The 22,097-nt window shown below is 44.7% G+C and overlaps 1 protein-coding gene across 9 annotated transcripts in view; it reads right to left on the bottom strand.

Annotated features, from left to right (window-relative positions):
* Window positions 1-1,591: 1,591 nt before the first annotated feature.
* The window catches only part of esrrb (estrogen-related receptor beta), a 48,898-nt gene continuing 28,392 nt past the window's right edge, over window positions 1,592-22,097 (bottom strand). For all 9 annotated transcript variants that reach the window (XM_050062587.1, XM_050062590.1, XM_050062586.1 and 6 more), the window contains 4 exons: window positions 17,719-17,829; window positions 17,039-17,200; window positions 7,994-8,263; window positions 1,592-4,860 (listed from right to left, as the gene is read on the bottom strand). In XM_050062587.1, coding sequence (XP_049918544.1) covers window positions 4,616-4,860; window positions 7,994-8,263; window positions 17,039-17,200; window positions 17,719-17,829 — 788 coding nt within the window. In that variant the 3' untranslated portion in view covers window positions 1,592-4,615. The remainder of the gene's footprint in view (window positions 4,861-7,993; window positions 8,264-17,038; window positions 17,201-17,718; window positions 17,830-22,097) is intronic.

Below are 22,097 nucleotides of genomic sequence, written 5' to 3'. Positions count from 1 at the left end.
GTTTTTGGACTCCCATACTGAAGCTTGGAGTTTGGCACCATCTTGAATTTTTGGAGCCAAAAGTGAGTTTATATGGATGAGAGGGTGGAGCTGTGAAGGAGCGAGGGGTGGATCTGACTGGCAGACTGTAGTGATGCCTTGCAGACAGCCTGTCACTCAAAGCTGCCAAGCCCTTTGTTATGCATAACCCTGAACCTTAATAAATGTTAAATGGGCAAGTTCTATAATAATTTACCCCCTGTACAGTCACCATGACCGGAGAAAGCTGTAGCTAAAGAGTGTAAACCATTTTTTGTACCAGGGCGTAATCATGTTTACTTCTGCAGTAAAGTCGGGGCATTTTAACATGGATTTCTATGGGGATTGACTCGTTTTTTGGAGCCAGCCTCAAGTGGCTATTAAAGGAACTGCAGCTCTTGGCACTTCCACTATGGCTTCATTTTTCAGCCCCAGATGTTGTCATTTGGGGACTGACTGACTGTTGATCTGATGGTTGGTCCATCAGTTTTGTTCAGACCAAAATATCTCAAAAACCATTGGATGAATTGGCATGAAATGTTGTTCAGTTATTCATTGTGCCCAAGAGATGAATCCTACTGACTTCAGTAATCCTCTGACTTTTCTTGTCACACCACCACCGTGGGAAAAAGCCCCCTCATGCAAAGAATTTCAATATCCAGCCTACTGGATATATTGGTGCAAAATTTTGAACAGACCATAGACTGTATATAAAGATCGATGTCATGACAGCATCGTAAAAGTGAAGCCAGAGCATCTTGATTGTCCTCAGTAGCTGGCTGCAGTAAAGGTAGAAAACCCCACCCTTTTCATGTTAGCCCATGGGACATGTGCCAAACTAAAAAACCAAAGTTCATGTCAAGTCCTTTTTTTTTTTTTTTCTTCAAAAGATGATCTCTGTCATTTTTGGTAGTTCTTATCATCCTGATGTATGTTCAAATGTTTATTTATTTTTTTATAAGTTTGGTTTTGGGAGGAAGTGGAGATGCGTTGTCCATCTATATATACAGTCTGTGGTACAGATATTCACGGTTCCCAGATGATATAGCCACATAACTTTAGTAATTCCTTGACTTTTTCCTCTAAGACCACTAGAGGCTAATATTTTTTTTGTCTTTAGTTTAGTAGGCTTGATGGCTATTGCATGGATTGCTAGGAAATTTGGTAGGTTACAGACATCCATAAACCCCTGAGGATGAATTCTAAAAACTTTGTTGTTACCTTAGACGTTTCCTCTGAATTTAGTTTTGGTTTATGACCAAATATGTGGAACACGAATGGCGCTCCCATCAGTCTTAGCAGTATTTTGTGCTGATTAGTAAGTGTTAGCATGCTAACATGCTAAAACAAGATAGTAAACACGGTAAATGTCCCAACTAAATGTCAACATGTTAGCATTGTCTTTGTGTTAGCATGCTGATGTTAGCAGCCTCACAGAGCCTCTAGCATCTTGTTTAAAAGCTGTAACTTTAAACATACTGAATATGATTTATAATTTTTTTTTTATCTTAATACTTTGCTTAAGAACAGATTTTAAGTTCCAACACAAAAGAATCACAGAGTTCAGGTAGTATTTAATTCATTGATCCTTTACCTTTTTGAAAATCAAAACGTAAAAGTTACACAGATATTGGTGATTCAATGATCAGAGATATCAATGTACACCATTGCCAAATGATATATTTCACACCATAAATACTCATAGCACAGAAGCAGGAAATCAGTAACCTGCCTCTGTCTGCAATTTATCATCAAGGGACCAATTCTGACACACTGATGTTCATAAAAACACATACCCGCTTAGTAACCAAAATGGGGGTCACACCCACTGATGGCCAAGTCATGTGGTCAACGTGAAGCATGCTTTACCTTTACAACAGATCTATGAAGAATGAGCGGGAAGAGAAGATCAGTAACTACAATTACAAATATTTTGGCAGGAGCACTGAGGGAGAGAAATGATTCTTGATAAAAACATGGATGGCTCAGTTTGTCACAGATGTGAGGATGATAAAGAGCAGAACGTGTTGAATCAGAGAAATATTGACAATATGATAATGAGGTAGTAGTCAGCAGGGCGCTGCATACTTTATTTTCAATGGTATTTCGGCAACCTACTGTATTGACGCTGATATATTTACATACTTAGACACAGCTTGTAATGTAAGACATGTTTTCTTTTACTTAACACAGTGCCATATTGCAAGGTAAAAAGAAAAACAGGGAGATGAGAGGACTCCCGTTATTATGATTCTTATGGCTGATCATCTTGGGCCACTACAAAATTCTAGTTGTAAAGATTTTATGCAAAAGTTTTCATTTATACTGCACTTTTATTGAAACAAAAGTCTTTTATCAGTGGAGCAAATCAAATATAGTTCTTCTGCTATACAGGATACATGTTTCTGATTAGAGGGATTTAGAATATGTCACTTAGTAGCATACAAATTCTCCCAAATCTAAGTAAAAGCATGCTTTGTTTAGCATGGTTCCAGTCAGAATTGGTCCCTGTTGCATTGCACAACAGTTAAATAACTCAAGTTATATTGTCACCCTCTAGAGTGGAGCTTGTTTACTGGACAGCGGCTAGTTCAAGTTGGGGTGATTGGGTGCTGGAGTAGGGTAGTCGTCCTCCATCACGTGGCCAATCACGCTGCTGTATAAAAGGCATGCCGGCCGCTGGATCAGTGCTAGCCACTGATATCGCAAGCATGGCGGCAACTCTACCCTACTGCAATGTCAGGGATTCCTTTGATCACAGTATCATATTATTGTGACAGCGCCACAATTTATCACATCACATAAAATCCTTCAGTAGTATAAGCATTCACCTCCAACACGTTCTCTCTCACATGGAGAGGAGCGGCATGGCTCGGCTGGACTGGACTACAGTATTACTCACACCCAGCGTTAATGGACATGGAGCTAAACACAGGGAGAAGGGAGCTCAAGGCCTCTCTCTCCCACCACGGATCACACCTTGTACTGACACGCTGTTGGGCTGCTGTTACCCTTAGGAGCATGGTGACACTTTGTTTCTTGCATAGCTATTCACATGTGCACGCGTGGGCATCCCGAGGTCTCCTCGCAGACGCCTGCCTGCCTCCTGGCCGGTGGGAAGGGTGTTACTCTGCACTGGCCACTGTGTCAACATGAGGTCAAGAAGAAGTGTTCCACGTGTCTACTGTACTCCTGGAGGGAGGCCGCGCAGACAACAACCTCCTGCTGGGTTAAAAATAAACCCAGTGTGAAGTGCCACCACTCCCGCTCTGCACCTGCCATTTACCTCTGTTTGGTTGAAGCTCTATAAATGCAGGCACGGCTATTAAAAGACGAGAGGTGTCTAAAATGGTGAGAGCAGATGCTGGGCACCTTGCTCCCTGTGTGTGGGATGACTCTGCCACAGGCTTAAAGGGGCCTGAAATAGAGTGGTTGACATATGGGCCTCTGATTGTTTGAACAAGGAATCTCCTGGACTTCTGCCACTCGGCATAAATCCTTTGATACTGCCACACCAAACACGCTGATCATCTTTCACCTAGCCCGAATCAGGTCATCTATTTGCATGCCAAGTGGCAATTTCCACGGGCTTAAACAATGACCAAATTTGGGGTTCAATGGGTTACATGAGCAGCACCGACACAAACCACTACGAGGAAAGGAGAGACGCGAGTGTGCAACAGCGGTGCAGTGGTGTGTCCCGCTGGTGGGACTGAGATACACAGGCATGGTCTTCTAGCAACAGCAGCATTGAAAAGCACATGAACGATAGGAGGTTAAGCCTGGCTTCCCCACAGCTCCCTTTATTGCTGAGTTACTACAGAGTAAGACGACTGACTACTTGTACCTGTCTATGCTAGTTTGGTTAAACATGGGACCAGCCAGTCTTCCAGTCTGAGACGGATCCACAAAGATCACACGGCTTACTGCTCTGGAGAGGTATATCCAAGGACATTTAAACTGATAAGAGTTCACATTTAGGTAACAATTTTAGTTCATTTTTTTTTCCCAGGAGGAGAACAAGAGAAAATGGCCACCAAGTTCACCAGACTTTGAACTGTACACTCAGTCTTCCATTAATAAATATATACATGTCCTGGTCAAGTCCAGGTAAAAAAAAAGAAAACACAAATGCAAGACAAGTGAGTCTGTTTATGGTTGTTGACACCTCGGCTGCCTTCAGAACAAATTTAAGGAACTTTTAGTTCTCTGAAAAAAAAAAACAACCTCTTTATCTTGTTATCAAGAACTGGCAACTACTTATTCTGAAGATGCTGAGGGGTCCGTCTTCATATACAGCATGACCACTGACAATTAACAAAAACCAAAAAAATTATTACTGTACATAGTATTTCTTATATATTTTAAATTAATCTGCATCATTTTTATATTTATACTAATAACCAAGTTTTGCATTTTTTTCTTGTCCCAGGGTTCCAGGAGGAGGAGTGAGAGAGGTCAGTCTCTCTCCTGCCTAGCACAGTCAGTGGGGGTCTCCTTCTCCTGAGTACCCTCAGCCTTGGTTCAAGTCACTTTCTGTATCGCTAATGCAGCCCTCCACCTTTGCCGTCGCCTTGGCCAGTCTGCCGCCCTCCGATCAGACCTTGGCCTCCAGCATCTCTAGGAAGAGTTTGTGCATGGGCACCTTTCCCTGCACTTTGATGCTGTAAAAGTGCTGCACAGCCTTGGTGGCCGTCTGCCGAAGCAGAGGCAGGGTCATGAGCAGCTTGCCCGCCCGCCGCGGGTCCTCCTGGTGCTGGCTGCTCTCGTAGTCCTGCAGGGCCTCGTGGAGAGCGTCCTGAAGCTTCTGGACTGCCTCCATGTCCTCTATGTGCATGGAGTCTGATGGGACGAGAGCAGAGGAAGCAGCGTGAGGATTGATGGATTTTCAAATTTGACAAGAGGAGAAAAGTAACTTGTAAGAAATGTAGTTTGCACTTTGAGACACTGGTAATATAACAGGAGTGATGGGAAATGGATTTTTCTAAAACTAAATTAAATCTCATGATTGATCTTTACTGCTCTGTCTGTAGCAGTAAGGTAGGGGAGCACATTATCAGTATAACTCACGCCCTGACAAGATAAAGAATAGATCATAAAAAGGAAAAAAACAACATCTGCTTTATTTCATTTATTTATTTATTTAGTCTTTGGTGGACTAGGAGGGATATTCATACGGCCCTTGACCAGCGAGACTGAAAATCAATGTTATCCTGCGGTAACAATGGCATGAATAGCACCCAATCTCTTCTGAGCGAGTACACATTAAACACCTCACTGTTCCAAAGGACAGATTGTTTACGAACAAAAAAACAAGGAAAAGAAAGGGGCTCCATTAGAGAATTGGACGCCATAAACAAGCCTGAGATGAATGCAACACTTCCTTTCAATTAATTTCCTTCCTTCTCCCTCAAAGGAGTTTCTGACCATCAGAGTGGAGGGAAAACAAACACTAAGAGGTTCAATTTACAGCGAGATGCTGCAGCAAAACCAGCTCTCTAAATATAGCAGTTAAAACCAGCAAATAGATATTTCACTGTAAATGTTTTGTGTTATTTAAAAAAAAGTCTTTCTTTTTATGTTGTGCTAAATAAAATCTGACTCTCAGGTTCAGTCAGCCCAGATCTCTCCCACCTCCTGGCCAGTTTTAGAGCAGTCTACAATTTCAGTCTGGCTTCTCTCCGGTGTTCTTTGCTCCTATAACGTTTCGCTACACTGCCACCATTTTTTACTGATCCTACTGTACATCATGTTACAGCACTCCCCTCTCATTCTCGCCTTTTCCTGCCCCTGTTTCTACCTCCCAGCCTCTCTCAGGGACAGTCCCGGGTCACGGTTTCTCTCACTGGTTAACCGGTGTCTGGCACTCCGGTGGCGGCACGTCATTGGCTGCCTGACTCGTCTCACCTTGGCGGTGCATATTTTACCACACGGGACAATAAAAGGCAAAACAGATTTCAGACTTCGCCCCAAATTCATTGACTGGAACAACTGTATTCCCAAGACCTTGAGACATTTCTCACCCTGACGGTTTTCAAATCCACAGTGGTAAAATGAAGTAGGTCGTTTTGTAAAGTGAATGTGGGAGGGGAGGGCGGTGAGAGGGGGGGAGGATGGAAGAACAAAAGGCAAAAAAGAAAAAAAGAATCACAGATGAGGATGTGGTGTGACATAATTATCTCTTGTTCTTTTCACAGAGGCTGGATTCACAACCTAACAAGCTGCATTCTTTTTTTTTTTTGTACAAAATCAAACTCGTATTTTCTTCTATTTTTCACACCCGCAAACACGTTTTGGCAATAAACCTGATCTGAACCTGCTATAATTGAATGTTTTGCAGGGAGGGGATAAAAAGAAGGAGAAAATAAAAAGAGAGATGGAGACATCTCAACAGATGGGCAGGAAAAGAGGGCAGGAGACAGCAAGCATGCAGCTTGTAGTCCTTGGAGGAGGGGTAGACTTAAAAAAACAACTTCGAAGAAACAATTTCCTTGCAATCCATCAGTGAGCCCACGTCGATCCGATTGATAAACTGCTAATTACAAAATCAATCGCTATGAATTTTCACAGCTGTCAGACAGAGGGGCTCCCGGGAGAGCGATCTCCCAGAGACCTTGTTCTAACATTCCGGACACCCTCCTCCTCCTCCTCCTCCTCCTCCTCCTCTTCTCTCCTCGACCCCCATCTCTCCTCTCTCCCACACACACTCCACCTCCCTACCAAAGCTCTGTTGTCTGAAAGCAAAGGCCCACCATCAGCATTTTCATTTTTCAGCCCCGGACAAAACAAGGGAGAGCGGCCCAGTGACCCAGGCATGCATTGATCAGAGCGGGACAGGTCCTGCCTCCTCAAAAGGAGCCTGTCAATAGTAGCGTGCCGTCTCCGCATTGGAACAAACGAGGCCCATCACTCCCTGATACTCATTCCATTCGACTTAACACATTTTATTGACAGCCCCTGTGCTCCTAATGAAATGCTAAATTTATCTCCCGTGGCTGCTGTGCCCTGCAGCTACTGTTATGGAGATAGAGAAAGGGAGGGGAGAAGGGAGTGCTGGAGAGAAATACCACAACATGGAAGGTGTTCAATTAAAAAAGCTCAGTCCCTCCATCCCTCTTTCCCCATACACTGCCCTTATCTTCCCTCCATCTCTCCATCTCACACTCCAAACTAAAGGTTACACCGAGAAACTCCTGAAAAACTAAGAAATGTCATTTCTGAAACTGTGTCAGACAATACCTCACTGTTTCTGGATATTACACTGGCTAGTGTGCATTACTCAGAGGTCCAGTCAGGAAAACGTGAATTTTTTTTAAAAAAGGGCACAACTGTACTGTATTCTTCATATATTGTGTGCATATTAATCTGTTATGTCAGTTGATAGGGAAAGCTAAAGTTTTCACTTATTCATTAAAAAGTGAATTTTATTTTTGTGTTTTTATTGCAAAAAAAGTAGTTTGTTAATATATATTTCACCTAATGCAATAATGCTTTTACAACATTAAAAAGAAAAATTGAGTGGTAATATCAAGATGTTTTTAAAACAAAATTAAATTACATTGTTGAATGAAAGAATAGCGGTAAAATTTAGCAAACCAATGACTGCTTTGGGACATATTTGTTCCTCTGAAAGTAACTCTAAATTCTAAATAGTATATAATATTTCAAGAAATTTTTAACATATATGATTAAGAAGAGGATTGATAAATTATGGTAAAAGTGATATTTCTGTTGCTTTAATATTATTAGCACAATTGTAATGTGATTATTATGAAATACTATGATATCAAATACTTAAAAAGAACAATGAAAGTGATTTTTATTTTTTTTGTATTCAAGTTATTCTCAAATTCTTCTGATACCAATGGAAAACATACCATAGTTTCCATTAAAATGCATGTAAAATTCGCCTCAGTGCAAAGTCACGACAACTGAATGCTATTTACGACGCGTCAGTGTGCTGAAGACACCCCACCTGAGTTGGCGAGAGCGATGGCCTTGAGGGTGACAAACTCCTCCTTCTCCACTTTGAGCTTCTTGTATTTGCGGACCAGCTGCAGGATGGAGACGTAGAGGTCGAGCAGGCCCGTCAGCCGTGAGTGCTCCTCGTCCATAATGTAGTCCTCGGCGTACACCAGCTCGTCCTCGTATGGCAGCGAGCGGAACACGATGCTGAGGATGAGGATCTCCATCCAGGCACTCTGCAGTAAACTCATCTGGTCTCCCAGAGAGAGAGAGGAGAAGCCTGGAGGGACAGAGAAGGGGAAACTGTGTGAGGACAGGAGGATATAAAATGGCGCAGAGTCTGTGTGTGTGTGTGTTTATGCATTTCTGTTCAAACGTACATAACTGTGCCTCCACCATGATTCAGACAGAAGTCTTCTTTCATCGTAAAGTTCTACTAAGTAAAAGGACAGATGGCACTTTGACTTGATCAGTAAACCAAACACGACTTGTCAAGCCCCGGTAGCCTGGAGTACATGCCGAGGCACATGTTAGCGAGCGGTGTTTAATTTTAAATGCACAGTGGAAGGTCCTCTTTGAAGCTGGTGTCAGAGCACTTGAGTGGGCTTTACTGTAAGTGAGGACAGTAAATCGGTGCAAAGGTCCGGGATACACAAAGCCATGTGGTTACCCCTTGTATCCTGTCACACCTCTGTTGGTGTGAGGGGGGATTAGCACCGAGACACATTCGCATTGGAGGGGTTGAGGACATGACATGCACCGTGTTGCGACAGGATGTGATCAGGGGACGCGGCAGCACACACAGATACACAAACGTGTGTCAACCAGGGAAACAAAACATGTGTGCACATGCGGATCATGACACTTATACGTATGCACATAAATCCATACACATAAAAGAACGCACAGACATACACACACAGCACAGGGGTCACGTGGTTCAAGCCCAGCCTGAAGACCCGCTTAAACCCGGGGCCTCATTCTCCAACAGCAGCTGGATGAGCTGAAATTGGCTCGGGCGCATCAAACCGCTGTCATTCTCCCTTCAACACCTCTACATATGCTCAGAATAGAACATTAAATAAAACAAACTGATAGATCCCCGAAAGATGAGCTGTGAGAAACTCAAACAAATTAAAAAGGGTAAAGGCAAAAAGAGAGAGGAAGAGAGAGTGAGGAGCAGATAACCAGATAGCCATCTCATCCCTTTTCCCTTCGTGCTACCCTTCAGCTGTCAATAAACTGCATGAACCCCCTCCACTCTTTCCCCTCCATCTCCCACCTCCCCTCCTCCTGCACAGCATGCCTGCAGGCGCCCCATTCTGACAGCATATTAGGCTCTTCTGCTCCGCCCCTGATTAATATGATTGCTTTTACAAGTTTGCCGTTGCCACGCGACCTGCCGCCGCGTGATTAAGTGGCGATAGATTACAGTATTGACCAGGGCGCTCACACCGCACCTATTCCCCACATTTTCTCTTAAATATAAATGATCTCACTGGGGTGCAGCCACCAGCCTGATGTTTATCTACTCCTGCCAGGACGCCATGAACACACACACATATATACACACATGTGCAGGTTGAGAAGAACAAGAGACATGATGAGGAAGTGTGAGAGAAAGTGAAAAAGAAAGAGGATGGACAGAGAGACAGGCAGAGAGAAAAGAAGAGCCAGAGCGAGTAGTACCTGAGTGTTCAATTTCCCTTATCGTGGTGATGACCACTGCAGGGGAAGAGCTGGAGGATACATTAATTAACAGATTGTGATCAGAATGTGAGGGCCTTCACATTTTGAAGGGGAATCAATAGTCAGTAGAATAGAGTGCTAACAGAAAGGTGCCGGTGCCCGACTGGACTGGTCAGAGGTCTGAAGAGCCCAAATTAGACCCAACAAAGGAAACTGCCGAAAGCATTCAAAACACTTGGCTATTATCAGTGGAGGCAATAAACCATATTTTGTAAAGGCCTGTGCCATTACACATATCCAGACTGCATCTTAAAATCTTTTGTTGTGTTATTTCCTTGTCTGCATACGTGGCCATTAAGTTGTACAGACTGTGGACTGGCCGGAGGGAAATTGTCATGCAAGCGTGGACGTGGTCTTGATTGCCGCATCAGGTTGGCATCACAATCACAGGCAAGGCTTTGTCTAGCCTTTTAATGCCAAGGAGGAGTGAAGCGGAACTAAAGCGCTGCTCCCAATGTGACAGCCCGTGTGAAGGCCTTGTTCAGGGTTTGTTGGAGAGGCTTTAGAGTTGTTCTGATACAGCCGACACCTCTCAGCCATATGCACACATGCAGCCCAGCAGCCTACAATTACCTTTGACGCTAAAAGTCCTTGAATTTAATCCAGTGTTGTGAGATGGAGAGGTGGTGTTTTTCCCCTGCTCCATCCCCTCTCTTCAGGGCCTAAATTATCGCTCCAAATGGGATCTCGTGTCGTTGCCTCGCCTTTTTCCACTCAATTTAATCGAGTAATGAAGTGACTTCCCGACTCCGCAGGTCACACGGCGCTCCGGCCGCCGCACTCTGAAGGTGGCCCGGTTAAGTGCCGTCGGAGTGGGTGATTTCCTCTAATGAAATATCAATATTTACATCTTCATTTCCAGCCCACTGCCTTGGCGGGGTTTGACCAAACATGACACAATATTGACCAAATCAGAGAGGCCTGTCTGCGCGCTTGAAGGGCCTTTTCCACTCCACTGCTGAGTGCACCGGCACATTTCTGTCTGGGAGTCTTTGTGGCAGATATACAGAGATAATAACAATGCAGCGTTTGTCTTTGTTCGCTTTGACTTAAGCACCCTGCTCATATAGCGATCAGATGCCTCAAAGGGATTTTCACTTTCAAAATGACCAGATGTGACATATTTTATCCTGCCTGGGCATGACTGAAATTCAGATCAATCTACAAAAAGGACAAAAATAAATACAGGTGACAGAGAGACGACACTACAGAGCAGCCCGACTGACCGCTAACTGCATCAGCACACCATCATCCATAGCTCAAAGGGTGAAAACAAGACCACTAAAGACCAACAACAGAAGCCAAAACCATCACCTCTCCCTTTATCTCCCCAAAAGCACTCGGCTGCGGGCAGGAGGGGGCAGCCCAAACCCACAGACGGCTGCTTCAAACCCCTCGCAGAGATTAATCAGAGCACCGTTTCATCTGCCAGAGCGCAGGACGGTCCAAAATGAAATGCTGGAGATTTCTGTTGAGCTGGAGTTCATATTCTATTAATTTATTATTGTTTCCCTCTCCCCGAGGGCCATTAGCGCGGGTAATAAAAAGAGATGTAATTACGAGGCACGGTGGCCCCCTCCAGCTGCAGCCCCCTCGTAACTCACCCTCAATCAGACAACAGAGCAGACAGAGGGAGGGAGAGAAAGGGAAGGGAAAAAAATGGCAAGAGGGAGAGAGAGAGAGGGAGAGAAATGGAGGATAAAAGAGAGGAAAAGATATGGGCCAGAGAGGAGGGAGATAAGGAAGAGAGAAAGGGAGCAGCAGCAGGCAGCGAAAAGGCGACCGCAGCATGAGGGGAAAAAGGAAGAGGGAGATAGAGAGAGGAAAGAGAGTAATTCTGGCTGGACAGCAGCTGATCTATCATGGCGAGCTATCAGAAGGACAAGCAGGCCCTGAAGACTTCTGCCCAGCGGCAATCTCACCTCAGCCAAGTCAAGTGCTCTCCGGGCTCCAGTTGGAGTAAAACTGCCCCTAACAGGACCCCAGAGGTTCAGCACGTCTTTTTTTTTCCTAACCTCAAACTGAGCTGAATGATCATGCTGCTATAAGCTTATTTTATATCAAAGCTTTTTTTTATTTTAGATGGCAGTTTAAAAAAAGGAGGACAAGGTGAAAATGTATGCACCTCTGATTCATATAGATTTCTCTGATCTGGCAGAGTGACACACACCATGGTGTAAGATGTATAACCAATACAGGAATGAAGGGCAATTTTCAGCAGCTTTATAATGCTGTGTGTGTGTGTGTGTGTGTGCAGGCTTGTTTGTGTGCAGCTGCCGACCATGATTCTTCTTGAATTTACATGACAGCATCAGGAGGACCCAATCAATAGCAGCTTGGTAATAAATTGCTGCGCTTGACATAAATAATTTGACCTGAAGTCCAGCCACATGTACAACACAAGCAGCTCAGTTTGCTGCGAGCTCTCCCTGGACGCTGATTTGATGACACAAAGGCTGTTCTTATATTGGACAAAATCATGTCAATACAAACTAAATTGACTCAGTGAAAAGAGGGTGATGACTGAAAATTAATCTTGTTTTTTTTTTTTTCCCAGCTCTGGCGCTGACTTTCAGGAGAGTCCGCTATCAGCCTTCTTTCAACGCGATAACCAGCCCATTATCTCATTGTAAGTAGCTGGGGAATGGGTGATTTGACCAGTAGCCTGTGAACGTTATGAGGTTGGAGAACGTTAAATACAGTAATCCCCTTGTTTTAATCTGCACCCTATGACCTCCTGACCCTAACCGAGAAATCTTTAGCCCTCCCCAGGGTCCCACTGCCCAATACTGACGTTACATATCTCTGTTAAGCCCCAAAGACCAGGACGAATCAGGCTTTAATCACTGCCATAATTACACATAATTTATCTCCTCTGCCATCAAGCAACATTGCTTAATGAGGGATGGCGCTCTGCTGACGATCACTTAAAGGCACATCAGCATATGAGATTTCCTTCAAAGCATTTTATATAAAATTTTACACAGGACGCGACAATTTCAGATTCACAGATTCAACTTGGTGACAATATGATCAGTGCACACACATAATTGTGATGCTGGATGTACCTGCTCATGTGTCACAGTAACTAAACAAAGCCCTCCCCCACCCTGCCTGGCAGATGTCCCTTTCCTGGCCCTGCATACTCCTGACTGCCTGTCTGCCTCCAATACGCCCCCATCTCAATCTCCCTGCAGCTTTTCCGCCTTCCTCCTGCTCTCCTGCCTGGGTTCAGGCCTCAGCATCCACCTGATTGCTCAATCTATCTTTATCTCCTGTGTTGAAGCCTACGTCAGAGGGTAAATTGAATATACTAAGAGCTGTCTGTTGGTGTCTATATTTAATAAAGTGCACTGATGAGGTGCTGATTTATTGCCGGGCAGTATTCACACTCTATTACAAGGAGATTACGCAGCTTGAGTGGGATCAGGCTGGCAACACAGTAAGTAGATTTCACAATTTAATGGCAAAGAGAAAACAGGAGCCCGGAGGGGGCTGGAGGAGGGTGGGCTGATGGGTGGGTGATTATGGTGGAGGGTTGAGCTGACACAAACACGACAACATACAAGAGGCGCGATCTCTTTTTTAACATCGCTGCCTCCATGCTAACAACTAACCCGCCAGGCGGTTGTCTGTCAAACGCGGAGCTGATGAGCTGGAATCCAATAAAGCACAGATGATGAATATTCCCAAAACACCAGTAATGAATCGAACAATGCCAACAAGACTGTCTCATTAGATTAATCTGGTCTGAATTTAATACCGAAAAATGCAACGACACACGAGGAGGATGTTCATTTTTTTCAAAGTAACGTTTAAAAAAAATAATTTGAGACATAAATACGTTTTTTTTTAACATTCTACATTCTCAGGGTGACACGCCAGAGCAAAAATATGTTTTATTGTTTAGCAGCAAAGCAGCAGCAGCAGCAGCAGCAGCAGCAGCAGCAGCAGAGAGTCAATGTTTGCTTGGCCCTTTAGCCTTCCAAGAATTCCCAGCTGAAAACACTCAGGCCTGGAAAGATGTGAGCGGGCAAACACCAAACAACGAGTGCCTCTTGTATAAGCAGCATGCATGGCAGTTTTTACATATAAACACATGACATTCCCACCGCGGGTGGGAAGCAATGTGGGGTGGCACGAGGCCACAAGGTCACATTGGTGTCCCGCCACTCGTGAAGAAGACAGCAATGTCAAGGTGGTAAACAGGTTCTGGTGTACTGAAGCTGTCAGTAGTATACATCCCTAAACCTCCGGGACGGAGTGAAATGCAGCTTTATGGGATGGAAGGGGGCCAGAGGGGTGGACAGTGGACTGCTATGTGTGTCAAAGGTTGTTAGCACCTTAGGAGCAACAAGCCATCTGTCAGCATCCCCCTAACACTGCTCCTAATGACCCTACCCCCCTCAGGCAACAGCCGTGTTAGACTCTGCTTCATGGTGCTATTTGGAGCAGTGACACAAGTGTCCAAAAGCTCCGCAGTGATTATCAATTAATCAAAGGCAGATTCAGAATGAGGGCAAGGCTGCGGTCTGGCAATGGCAAACCTGTGAAAAGGCTCTTGATATGTGACACCAGCCTTCAGTATCACCTCATTAAACCAAGATAACACCTGATCTGATTAATTGTGTTTTTATTTCGTCTGAAATCTTAGAAACCTGAAAAGTACTTCATGTATGGAAACTGACCTTTCATGCTATGCTAAATAGAGCCGTGATGACAAAGTTGACATTGGACCCTGTAAGGCAAAGATACCATCTACATTAATGACAGAGCTTTGATATCCTCCAATCGCCCTCCAATTAAAACTCAATAGGGCCACTCTACTCCACATTATGCCACTTTTGAAACGCATTTTCAAATGTTAGCTGAGAATAGGGGAAATTAAAAATCAATCGGGAGAAGGTAAGTGCCAATTTTCACGACATTTAAATTGTTACATTTGGACTTTGGTTATTGGCCCATCTGTCAATGGCCTAATCAATGTGGTCTACTTCATAATGAACTGTTAATCTTTTTAATTCCATTGCCTAAGGCTGCAAAAATCTATCAGAATGCAATCAGCAGTTTTTTTTCCCCTGTTTCTTTCTTGTCCCGGAGCGGATGGAGGGAGAAATATGGTAGGAAGCAAGCATGGTAGGCTGCCCTGGAGTACCGTTGTTGCATGGAGTGTTAGTGCATGGAGTCTCGCTCAACCAGTGAACCGTCTCTGATCAGGTTCAGCCATGTACAACTCAATTATGCAGCCATTTCATGGCCAGAGGACACCCACTGTCCTAATACAGACACCACCAAAGGGACGGACACAGACCAAGCACTCAGCTGAAGTGGAAGTCTTTTTTATCCAAGAAGACTATGTATGATTTAATGATAGGAATTTAAAAATGATCAAATATTAAACAAAAGCACAAGTGTGACTGTGTGTATTCATACAGCAGCAGATCAGAATAATCTACTTAAACTCTTTCATCTCGCGGGTGCTGCACATTGTTTAGCGCATCCGTCCAGTTCCAGGTACTCACTCACGGCTGGAACATACACCCGGGCTTACTGCGTCAGGTTTTGGGTTAAATCATAATCGACGCAGTTGGAATGACAAGTCCTCTGCAACAATCTGCGCAGCAAATCCCATTAACATTATGAATCTATCCAGTGTACAATACGTGTTAGTATAATCTGATTAACAGAGCTTCAACACTATGACACACAAAATCCGAGATAGAGTGTACACATAATAATATGATGTCGCACTTCAGGGTACAAGTTAATGCCTCTAACACTGACTGTACATTTAATTGTGTGTTAAAGTATTGTTCATGGAGGAAAAAACACAAGTCATAAACAATACATGAGTGTGGTGGCTGCTTCAAGGCTTCAGGTTACACAGTGGCCTCAGATGACCTGTCAAATATTCTGGATTTTTTGCCACAGTAAAACATAAAAAGATGACACACGCCTTTCTATATGCACACACAGTATGTGAGTTGTAGTGAATGCCATGCTCACACAGCCTATACTCAGCAGCCAGCACAGGAATGTTGTCGTTTTTTGTGCCCGTCTGCGACGCCGGTGTAATTTTTGGGTCACAACGATGAGAGTGTGTTATCGGGTCAGTTGTGATCCGGTCCTGACTAAGCTCCTTGTTAAACTCTCAGTGTGCTGACCATGCAGGGCCTGTGGGGAGTGATCCAAACAGTTTAGACGCGTAAGGGGCCGGGGCTGAGGCCATGGGCTGGGAGCATATCCATCTCTAATCTCCTTACTATCAGATCTGTACCTGATTAATACCCCTCCTTCTGAGAAGTACTCTAATACCTTTTCAGTACAAAATGCACCTGCTTGAGGTCAGCTGGAGTCCACTTTACTTTACTGAAAATAAATGAACCTTCCTAATATAGGAATTGGGATTGAAATTTATCTTCTGAGTTAACTAATGCGATCCCAAAGCAAGCACACACTTGTATGTATGTGTGCATGTGTGTGTGTGTGTGTGTGTGTGTGAGAGAGGCAGACAGTGTATGTGTGTGTGCGTCAGTGCTGTAGTGGTGTCGCACATTTCCCGCATGCTGACAGCTCTGTCCCTGTCCAAGTTATGCTGATGAGAAGAAGAGGTTATGGAGGTGCCGCTGAGGGACACATTCATTTAGTTTGTTACCCCTCCATGCCTACAGCACAGTAATGTTATAGAGTTATGGGGGTCAAGCTCAAGATCAAGGAGAATCTGCCTCGGTTGCAAAAAAAAAAAAAACAGCGGCTAAACAATGTGTTCTCTGTCAAAATCAGAGGAAAACTCTTGAAGGAAGCAAAATCTCTGCTGACGTGAGGCGCTGTATCCTTAATTCAACAGCCTCTTATAACCTAACACCTCGTCTATCAGAACGTCTATGGGGCGAGGAAGAAACATGATTATGCCCATCAATAATTCAATGTGTGTGTGCTTGTGTGTGTTCCCGTGTGCATGTGTGTGAGTGATATGATGTCTTGTTTGGTTGGGCAGGTCCCCAACTTTGTTCTAAATCTCCCTGGTGATTACAACATACATTTGGCACTGGGTATGTGTCCCCCTCTGCACTCAATGCAGGGGTTTTAGATGCACTCTATTGATTTGTGTCTTGCACAGCTATGTCCATTTTGCACGCCCTCCGTCCTCCACACACCCCAAGGCTGTATGAGCTGCTATCATTAATTATCTACGTGTGTGAGTGCACATGATTATTCATAAAGTGTGTGGGAGGAGGCAGAAAAAAATAAAAGTGGGGGATTTTAGAAACAGCAGAAAAGGAAGCAAAAATCATTTGTTGTGTACCTGGGATGTGCTTGGCCCAGCCGATGATGACCACCAGCTCGCGGTCAGCCAGGTCGCACAGCGTGGTCAGAGCCTTGATGTCGCTCTCCGGCATGGTGGGGTCAGGCATGGCATAGATCTTCTCTGGCTCGGCTACCAACAGGTGAGACACTATCTTTGTGACTGAGGATAGAGGAGGAAGGAGGGGGAGGATGTCAAAGCAAAGCAAAGGTCAGAGGTCAGATCACTGCAAAGCTCAGCGAGGCACAAAGATGCACCGCACCGATAAACACTGGGGAAACTGTAACACATGACATAATGGTGGTCTCACTTTCACATCTTCTTTCTCTGGATCATTATGCAAACTAATGGATGGAGTGAAAGGCACTGAAAGCTCTTATCCCTACAGAATGCATGCAAGTGGAAAAACGTATGCGCGGAAAATGCGAGACACTAGTGTCCTCGAGCACACTGTTTAATATCGGTCATCTGCTCGTGGACTTATAATTCAGCTCTGTCCGGAACAATACCTGGCCTATTTTTTTTCTGACCAATGAGCTCTCAACTGCCCAAACATGGCAGAGACAGGAGGAACATGAGGCTGGCCTGAAACCTTGCCTCAGTTTTACCTGCATGCTGGCCTGGCAGAGGAGGGGCCTCGGAGGAGGGAGACAGTGGGCTAGTGACGGAGCAGTACTCACGAGGCTTTTTGGTGGGAGGGGGGAGCGTCAAGCCCAGGTACGGATTGTTTTCCGTGTCCAACCTCCGCTTGTACTTCTGTCGGCCCCCTCGCACGCGGTCCAGACGAACCCCTGGGTGAGAAACGACAAGAGGGATTTGAGATTAAGAGAGTGTATTTTTGCTCAAAATAGATGTTTTTAGGGATAGCAAAAACATGAAACTTAAATAAATCCAAAAAAGCTAATAAATATTTTAGTCAGCGTGTGTTCATCTATTACACAAGAACAAACATGCAGGTTTGTGATAAGAGATGACACCCTAACATATTCTGTATCAGATCATGTGTAAAAGCAGTAATGTTAAAGGACTGCATTGTGGCATAAGTGTGTGTGTTTGCGTGGATGAGCTTGCACCCCAGTGTGTGTGTGTGTGTGTGTGTGTGTGAATGTGTCAGAGGCACGGCTGCCTTCCCATATGTGGTCCATGCCTGGCTGGTCTACTGTGACACAGCTGAGCCCAGAGCAGGTCTAAACATATGAATATTTAACGCAGGGTCAATGATCTCACAGACTGGCCCTCTAATTATTTAGCTTTTGGGGTGAGGCAGACTGCATACTAATTAGCTGCCAGCTACATGCCTTCTTTGCTCGTGTGTTTAGGGTGGGGGCGGGTGTGCGAGCTCAGGTGTGTGTTCTTCGCTATATCCAGCAAAAAGAAACTTGACCAGCCTACGAGCAAAGACACAGTCCCACACACACTGTACAAAAACATCCGCTGTCATAGCGCAGATAGATAACTAGGTATTGCTTTCCCATAAAAGACCCTTATTTCACCCCTCTTTCACTGGAGTAGCACTGAGGCCTTATCACCCCCAGCCACACCTAGGGGCCCAGGTTCCACACTGATACTGTAAATGTCAAGCCAGCCTCATCATAACATAAGTTATTTATTATCTCATTATTTGATAAGAATGTTTCCATTTGGATGTCTTTTCTATTCTATTAATTTTCAACATAGTTAAAATATTTCATCTACGCTGTTCTATTTATTTGATACCACTGGGCAGGTGTTTGGTTATTAAATGCAAGTGTATGCAAACATTTATATCCCGCATCCCCATATTTGGACCAGTGTGTCACTGCAGCCTAAATATCCCTGATATCTTAATCCTGTCAAGAGAGAGAATCCCTTCAATTTACGTTGTATGCATAATGTAACCCCACCACCCCCCCACCCCCGCTCCCCAAACAAATTTAATACTAAAGGGTGGAGGAGAAAAGGCTCAATGAAATGCTTGCGGTGGAGGAGGAGTTAATTTGTCAGCTGCCCGCGTCCTTTGAGCGAACAACACCCGCAGCCAGAGCACTTCCTTGATGATTTCATCACTTTATAACAGGGAGGACGGTGTCAAACCTGGGCATTGTGTGGCCACTGCAAATGAGCCTAATACAATTTGCCCATCAGCAAGTGCTCTTGGAGGGGATGAGTTTGGATGTGTCCCATGCACGGTGATTGGAGGTCGCTCGGTGAATGGGAGGAGGGGAGGAAGGAAAATCAGATGATGTAAGATAGAAGGTGGCCTTCATTTAACAAAGAGGAATTCAACGGTGGATTTATGCAAAATATCTTCTTGATTTTCGCCACTTATCTTACGTGGCCATCGGCCCCTCTCCCACACACTCCACGCATGGGGAGGGGGGTCCGGTAAACTGTATTATCATGTAACTGTAGAATAGAGATTTCTTCTACTTATATAAATTATTTGATTCCCTAGAAACACAAATCTGATTAGGATTGTCTTTCAATTTCCTGACACTGACAACCCACTAACCTAATTACCCCCAATTCCCAACAGAGCCTCATCCTTCCCAGTAATCACCAGGGAATCATCTGATGGCAACTACCTGTGCTTTACACACACACCATGACAATTTCGTTTTTATGTGTAACATATAAAGAAGGATTTTTTTTTTCTGTGAAGGCGTCTTGAGAATACTCTTCAAACACCCTCCACTTGCTGCTTGGATTTAAGCGCTTAAAAAAGTTTCAGATTCAGCTGTGATGGTGCCATCACTACTGTAGGGATGGAAAATTCCTCTCATTGTCAAACGTGATGTCACCACTTTCTACGGTTTCTTCCGGCTCTCCCGATGAGCCCGGCCGCTGCCAGTTGGCTGTGCCTCTGCTCTCCATGATCCTCTCTGCCGGTTGAGTCATGTGGCTGTGTCAGCCAGTGTAAAGCCAGTGATGAAGGTAGATGGGTGCCTCTTTTAATTAGAACAGTCCTGGCCATAATTAACAGATGCTGACAGGAATTAAAGCTTGGCACTAACCTGTCTCATTTTACTGTCCAACAGGGCCAGATACAGGCAGAGAGGAAGAGGGAGTGATTAAGAGCAGCTAGACGGTTTCAGTCACTCGTGCTGTTGGGCGCTATTGGCGGGGACTTTATGGGTGCCTTTGTGAGGTTCATATGTCCCTTTGGTGGCACCCGAAGCTTCTGACTCTGTTGTGCTCCCTCCAAAGTAAACAGTAGGAGTGTTATAAATGTGTAAAGAGAGTTGAGTACTACCTCATCCAAAGTCATCTCACTGTTTTATGGCCCACTACACAGTGCAGTGAGGGTAGCAGCGGGTGAGCTCGGGTATCATCTCTTCAAAGCAGGGTGCAGGGGGAGAGGGCTTTGGGCCAAGGCGGCTGGCATTTGTGCACGGATTAGCGCAGGCCTCGGGGTGGGGGCTGGGGCCAGCTGACCTAGGGCTCTTCTTTCTCTCCAAAAACAATAATAATCCCCTCCCGAGTACACTCCTACAAAAGGGCCTGTCTTCACTCACTTTGTGTGGCCGGCCGTGGTGGTAGGGGCCCTTATTTTGAGTCTCTCACCTGTTCTGGGTGTCTCTCCATGGGGGAAAGTGTCAGGATGTCTGGGATGGTTGGCAATGCCAAGGGGGGCTTAGGCGGACCCTATTTTAGCTGGGAAAATCAGAAGGCCACATGGCAAGGCATGGTGAACCTTGCCTTTCAAGGAAGCCGCCCCGCTAAACTGCCGTCAGCACTATTTCAAAGGGCCCCTGTTGCCAGCTTTGCATGCTTGTAAGTGTGTCGCAGCATTTTTAATCACGAGTGGTGATGAGCGAGGGTAGCGGAAAAATTGTCACGCATTGCCCTCCTCCCCTTCTGCTGACCCCAGGGGCTGCCATACTGACACCCTCGTCACATAGTCCATTTACAGGTTAGCTACAATATCCCCAGTGAGCTCACATCCCTGCCCGTACTGCTAATTGAAACGACTAAACGGTATTTAAACTACACTTTACATTGCTCTAAATTACACTATTGTAAATGTACTGTATTGTGGATGCAGACTGTATATGCCTTACTGGTACAGACAGCCTGCAACACATGTGGACATTTAGGTGTCTAGTATTTCAGGCACTATACATGTGAGCGTAGTGTGGTTTATGTCCTGTATGTTGCGTATGTGGCTATGACATGGCTATTGTGGGATGTGGTTGTCCTTTGCATGCCAGCCTGCCGAACAATGAGAGGTGTATTGTATATCAGCAGAGACACACTTTGCTCCTTTGTTCAGCAAATGTTCATGACTGTCACACTCTTACTCTACAATAAGACAAGATACTTTGTACCGTTACAAAGAGCACTATTACACCGTGAGGACAATGGAGCCAGAAGCTATTGTATTTGCTCCATGCTGAAGACGTGTGGATAAAAATATGTATATGTAACTTTACAGAAATAAAACCTACATGTCTGCACTGGTGTATGTGTGCAACCATGTGTGGAGGGATCTGTGTGTTAGTGAGCGATGGAGAAAGGAAGTCAGTGCAAAGAGCAACCGCCACTGAATGATGTCAATGCAATCTCTCAATAGTATCTTGTCTTCTCTCTTGCTCTAAGCTCTGATCCGTTTTCTTCTATTGATCACTTCCTCCTTTATACAGTCGAGGGAAAGTGCAGCGACTCAACACAGAGTTCACGCCGGTCTCCTGTAATCAGACTGCCGATCTTCAAAGACCACTCTTCTTATACCTCTTACCGCACTTTGAGATATGAATGTTATGATTGCAGCTTTTGTGCTCGCTCCATAGATACGGATAGGATATAAATTTTACTAGTGGGACTATAAACAAAAATATCTTAACTTCCTCAGAAGATGTCTGATGTTATTATTTCAGGGACAGTGATGGATTTAAACTTCTGTTTCATTGGGGGGCAGCACTGTACTTTGTTGGAGCTGTAAAGTTATAATTAGGTGATTTTCCATTGAGACACAATGTGACCTTTCTGCAGTAATGAAAGTAAGTGGCAACCTCAGTCACATGAGCGGTGGCCATCTCCACACCCTGGGCCTGAGCATGGCGTTGAGCCGACGGCTTCA

The sequence above is a fragment of the Epinephelus moara genome, chromosome 14, assembly GCF_006386435.1.
Source record: "Epinephelus moara isolate mb chromosome 14, YSFRI_EMoa_1.0, whole genome shotgun sequence".
In the NCBI taxonomy this organism is placed as follows: Eukaryota; Metazoa; Chordata; class Actinopteri; order Perciformes; family Serranidae; genus Epinephelus; species Epinephelus moara.
This window is presented reverse-complemented; position numbering and strand designations above follow the sequence as displayed.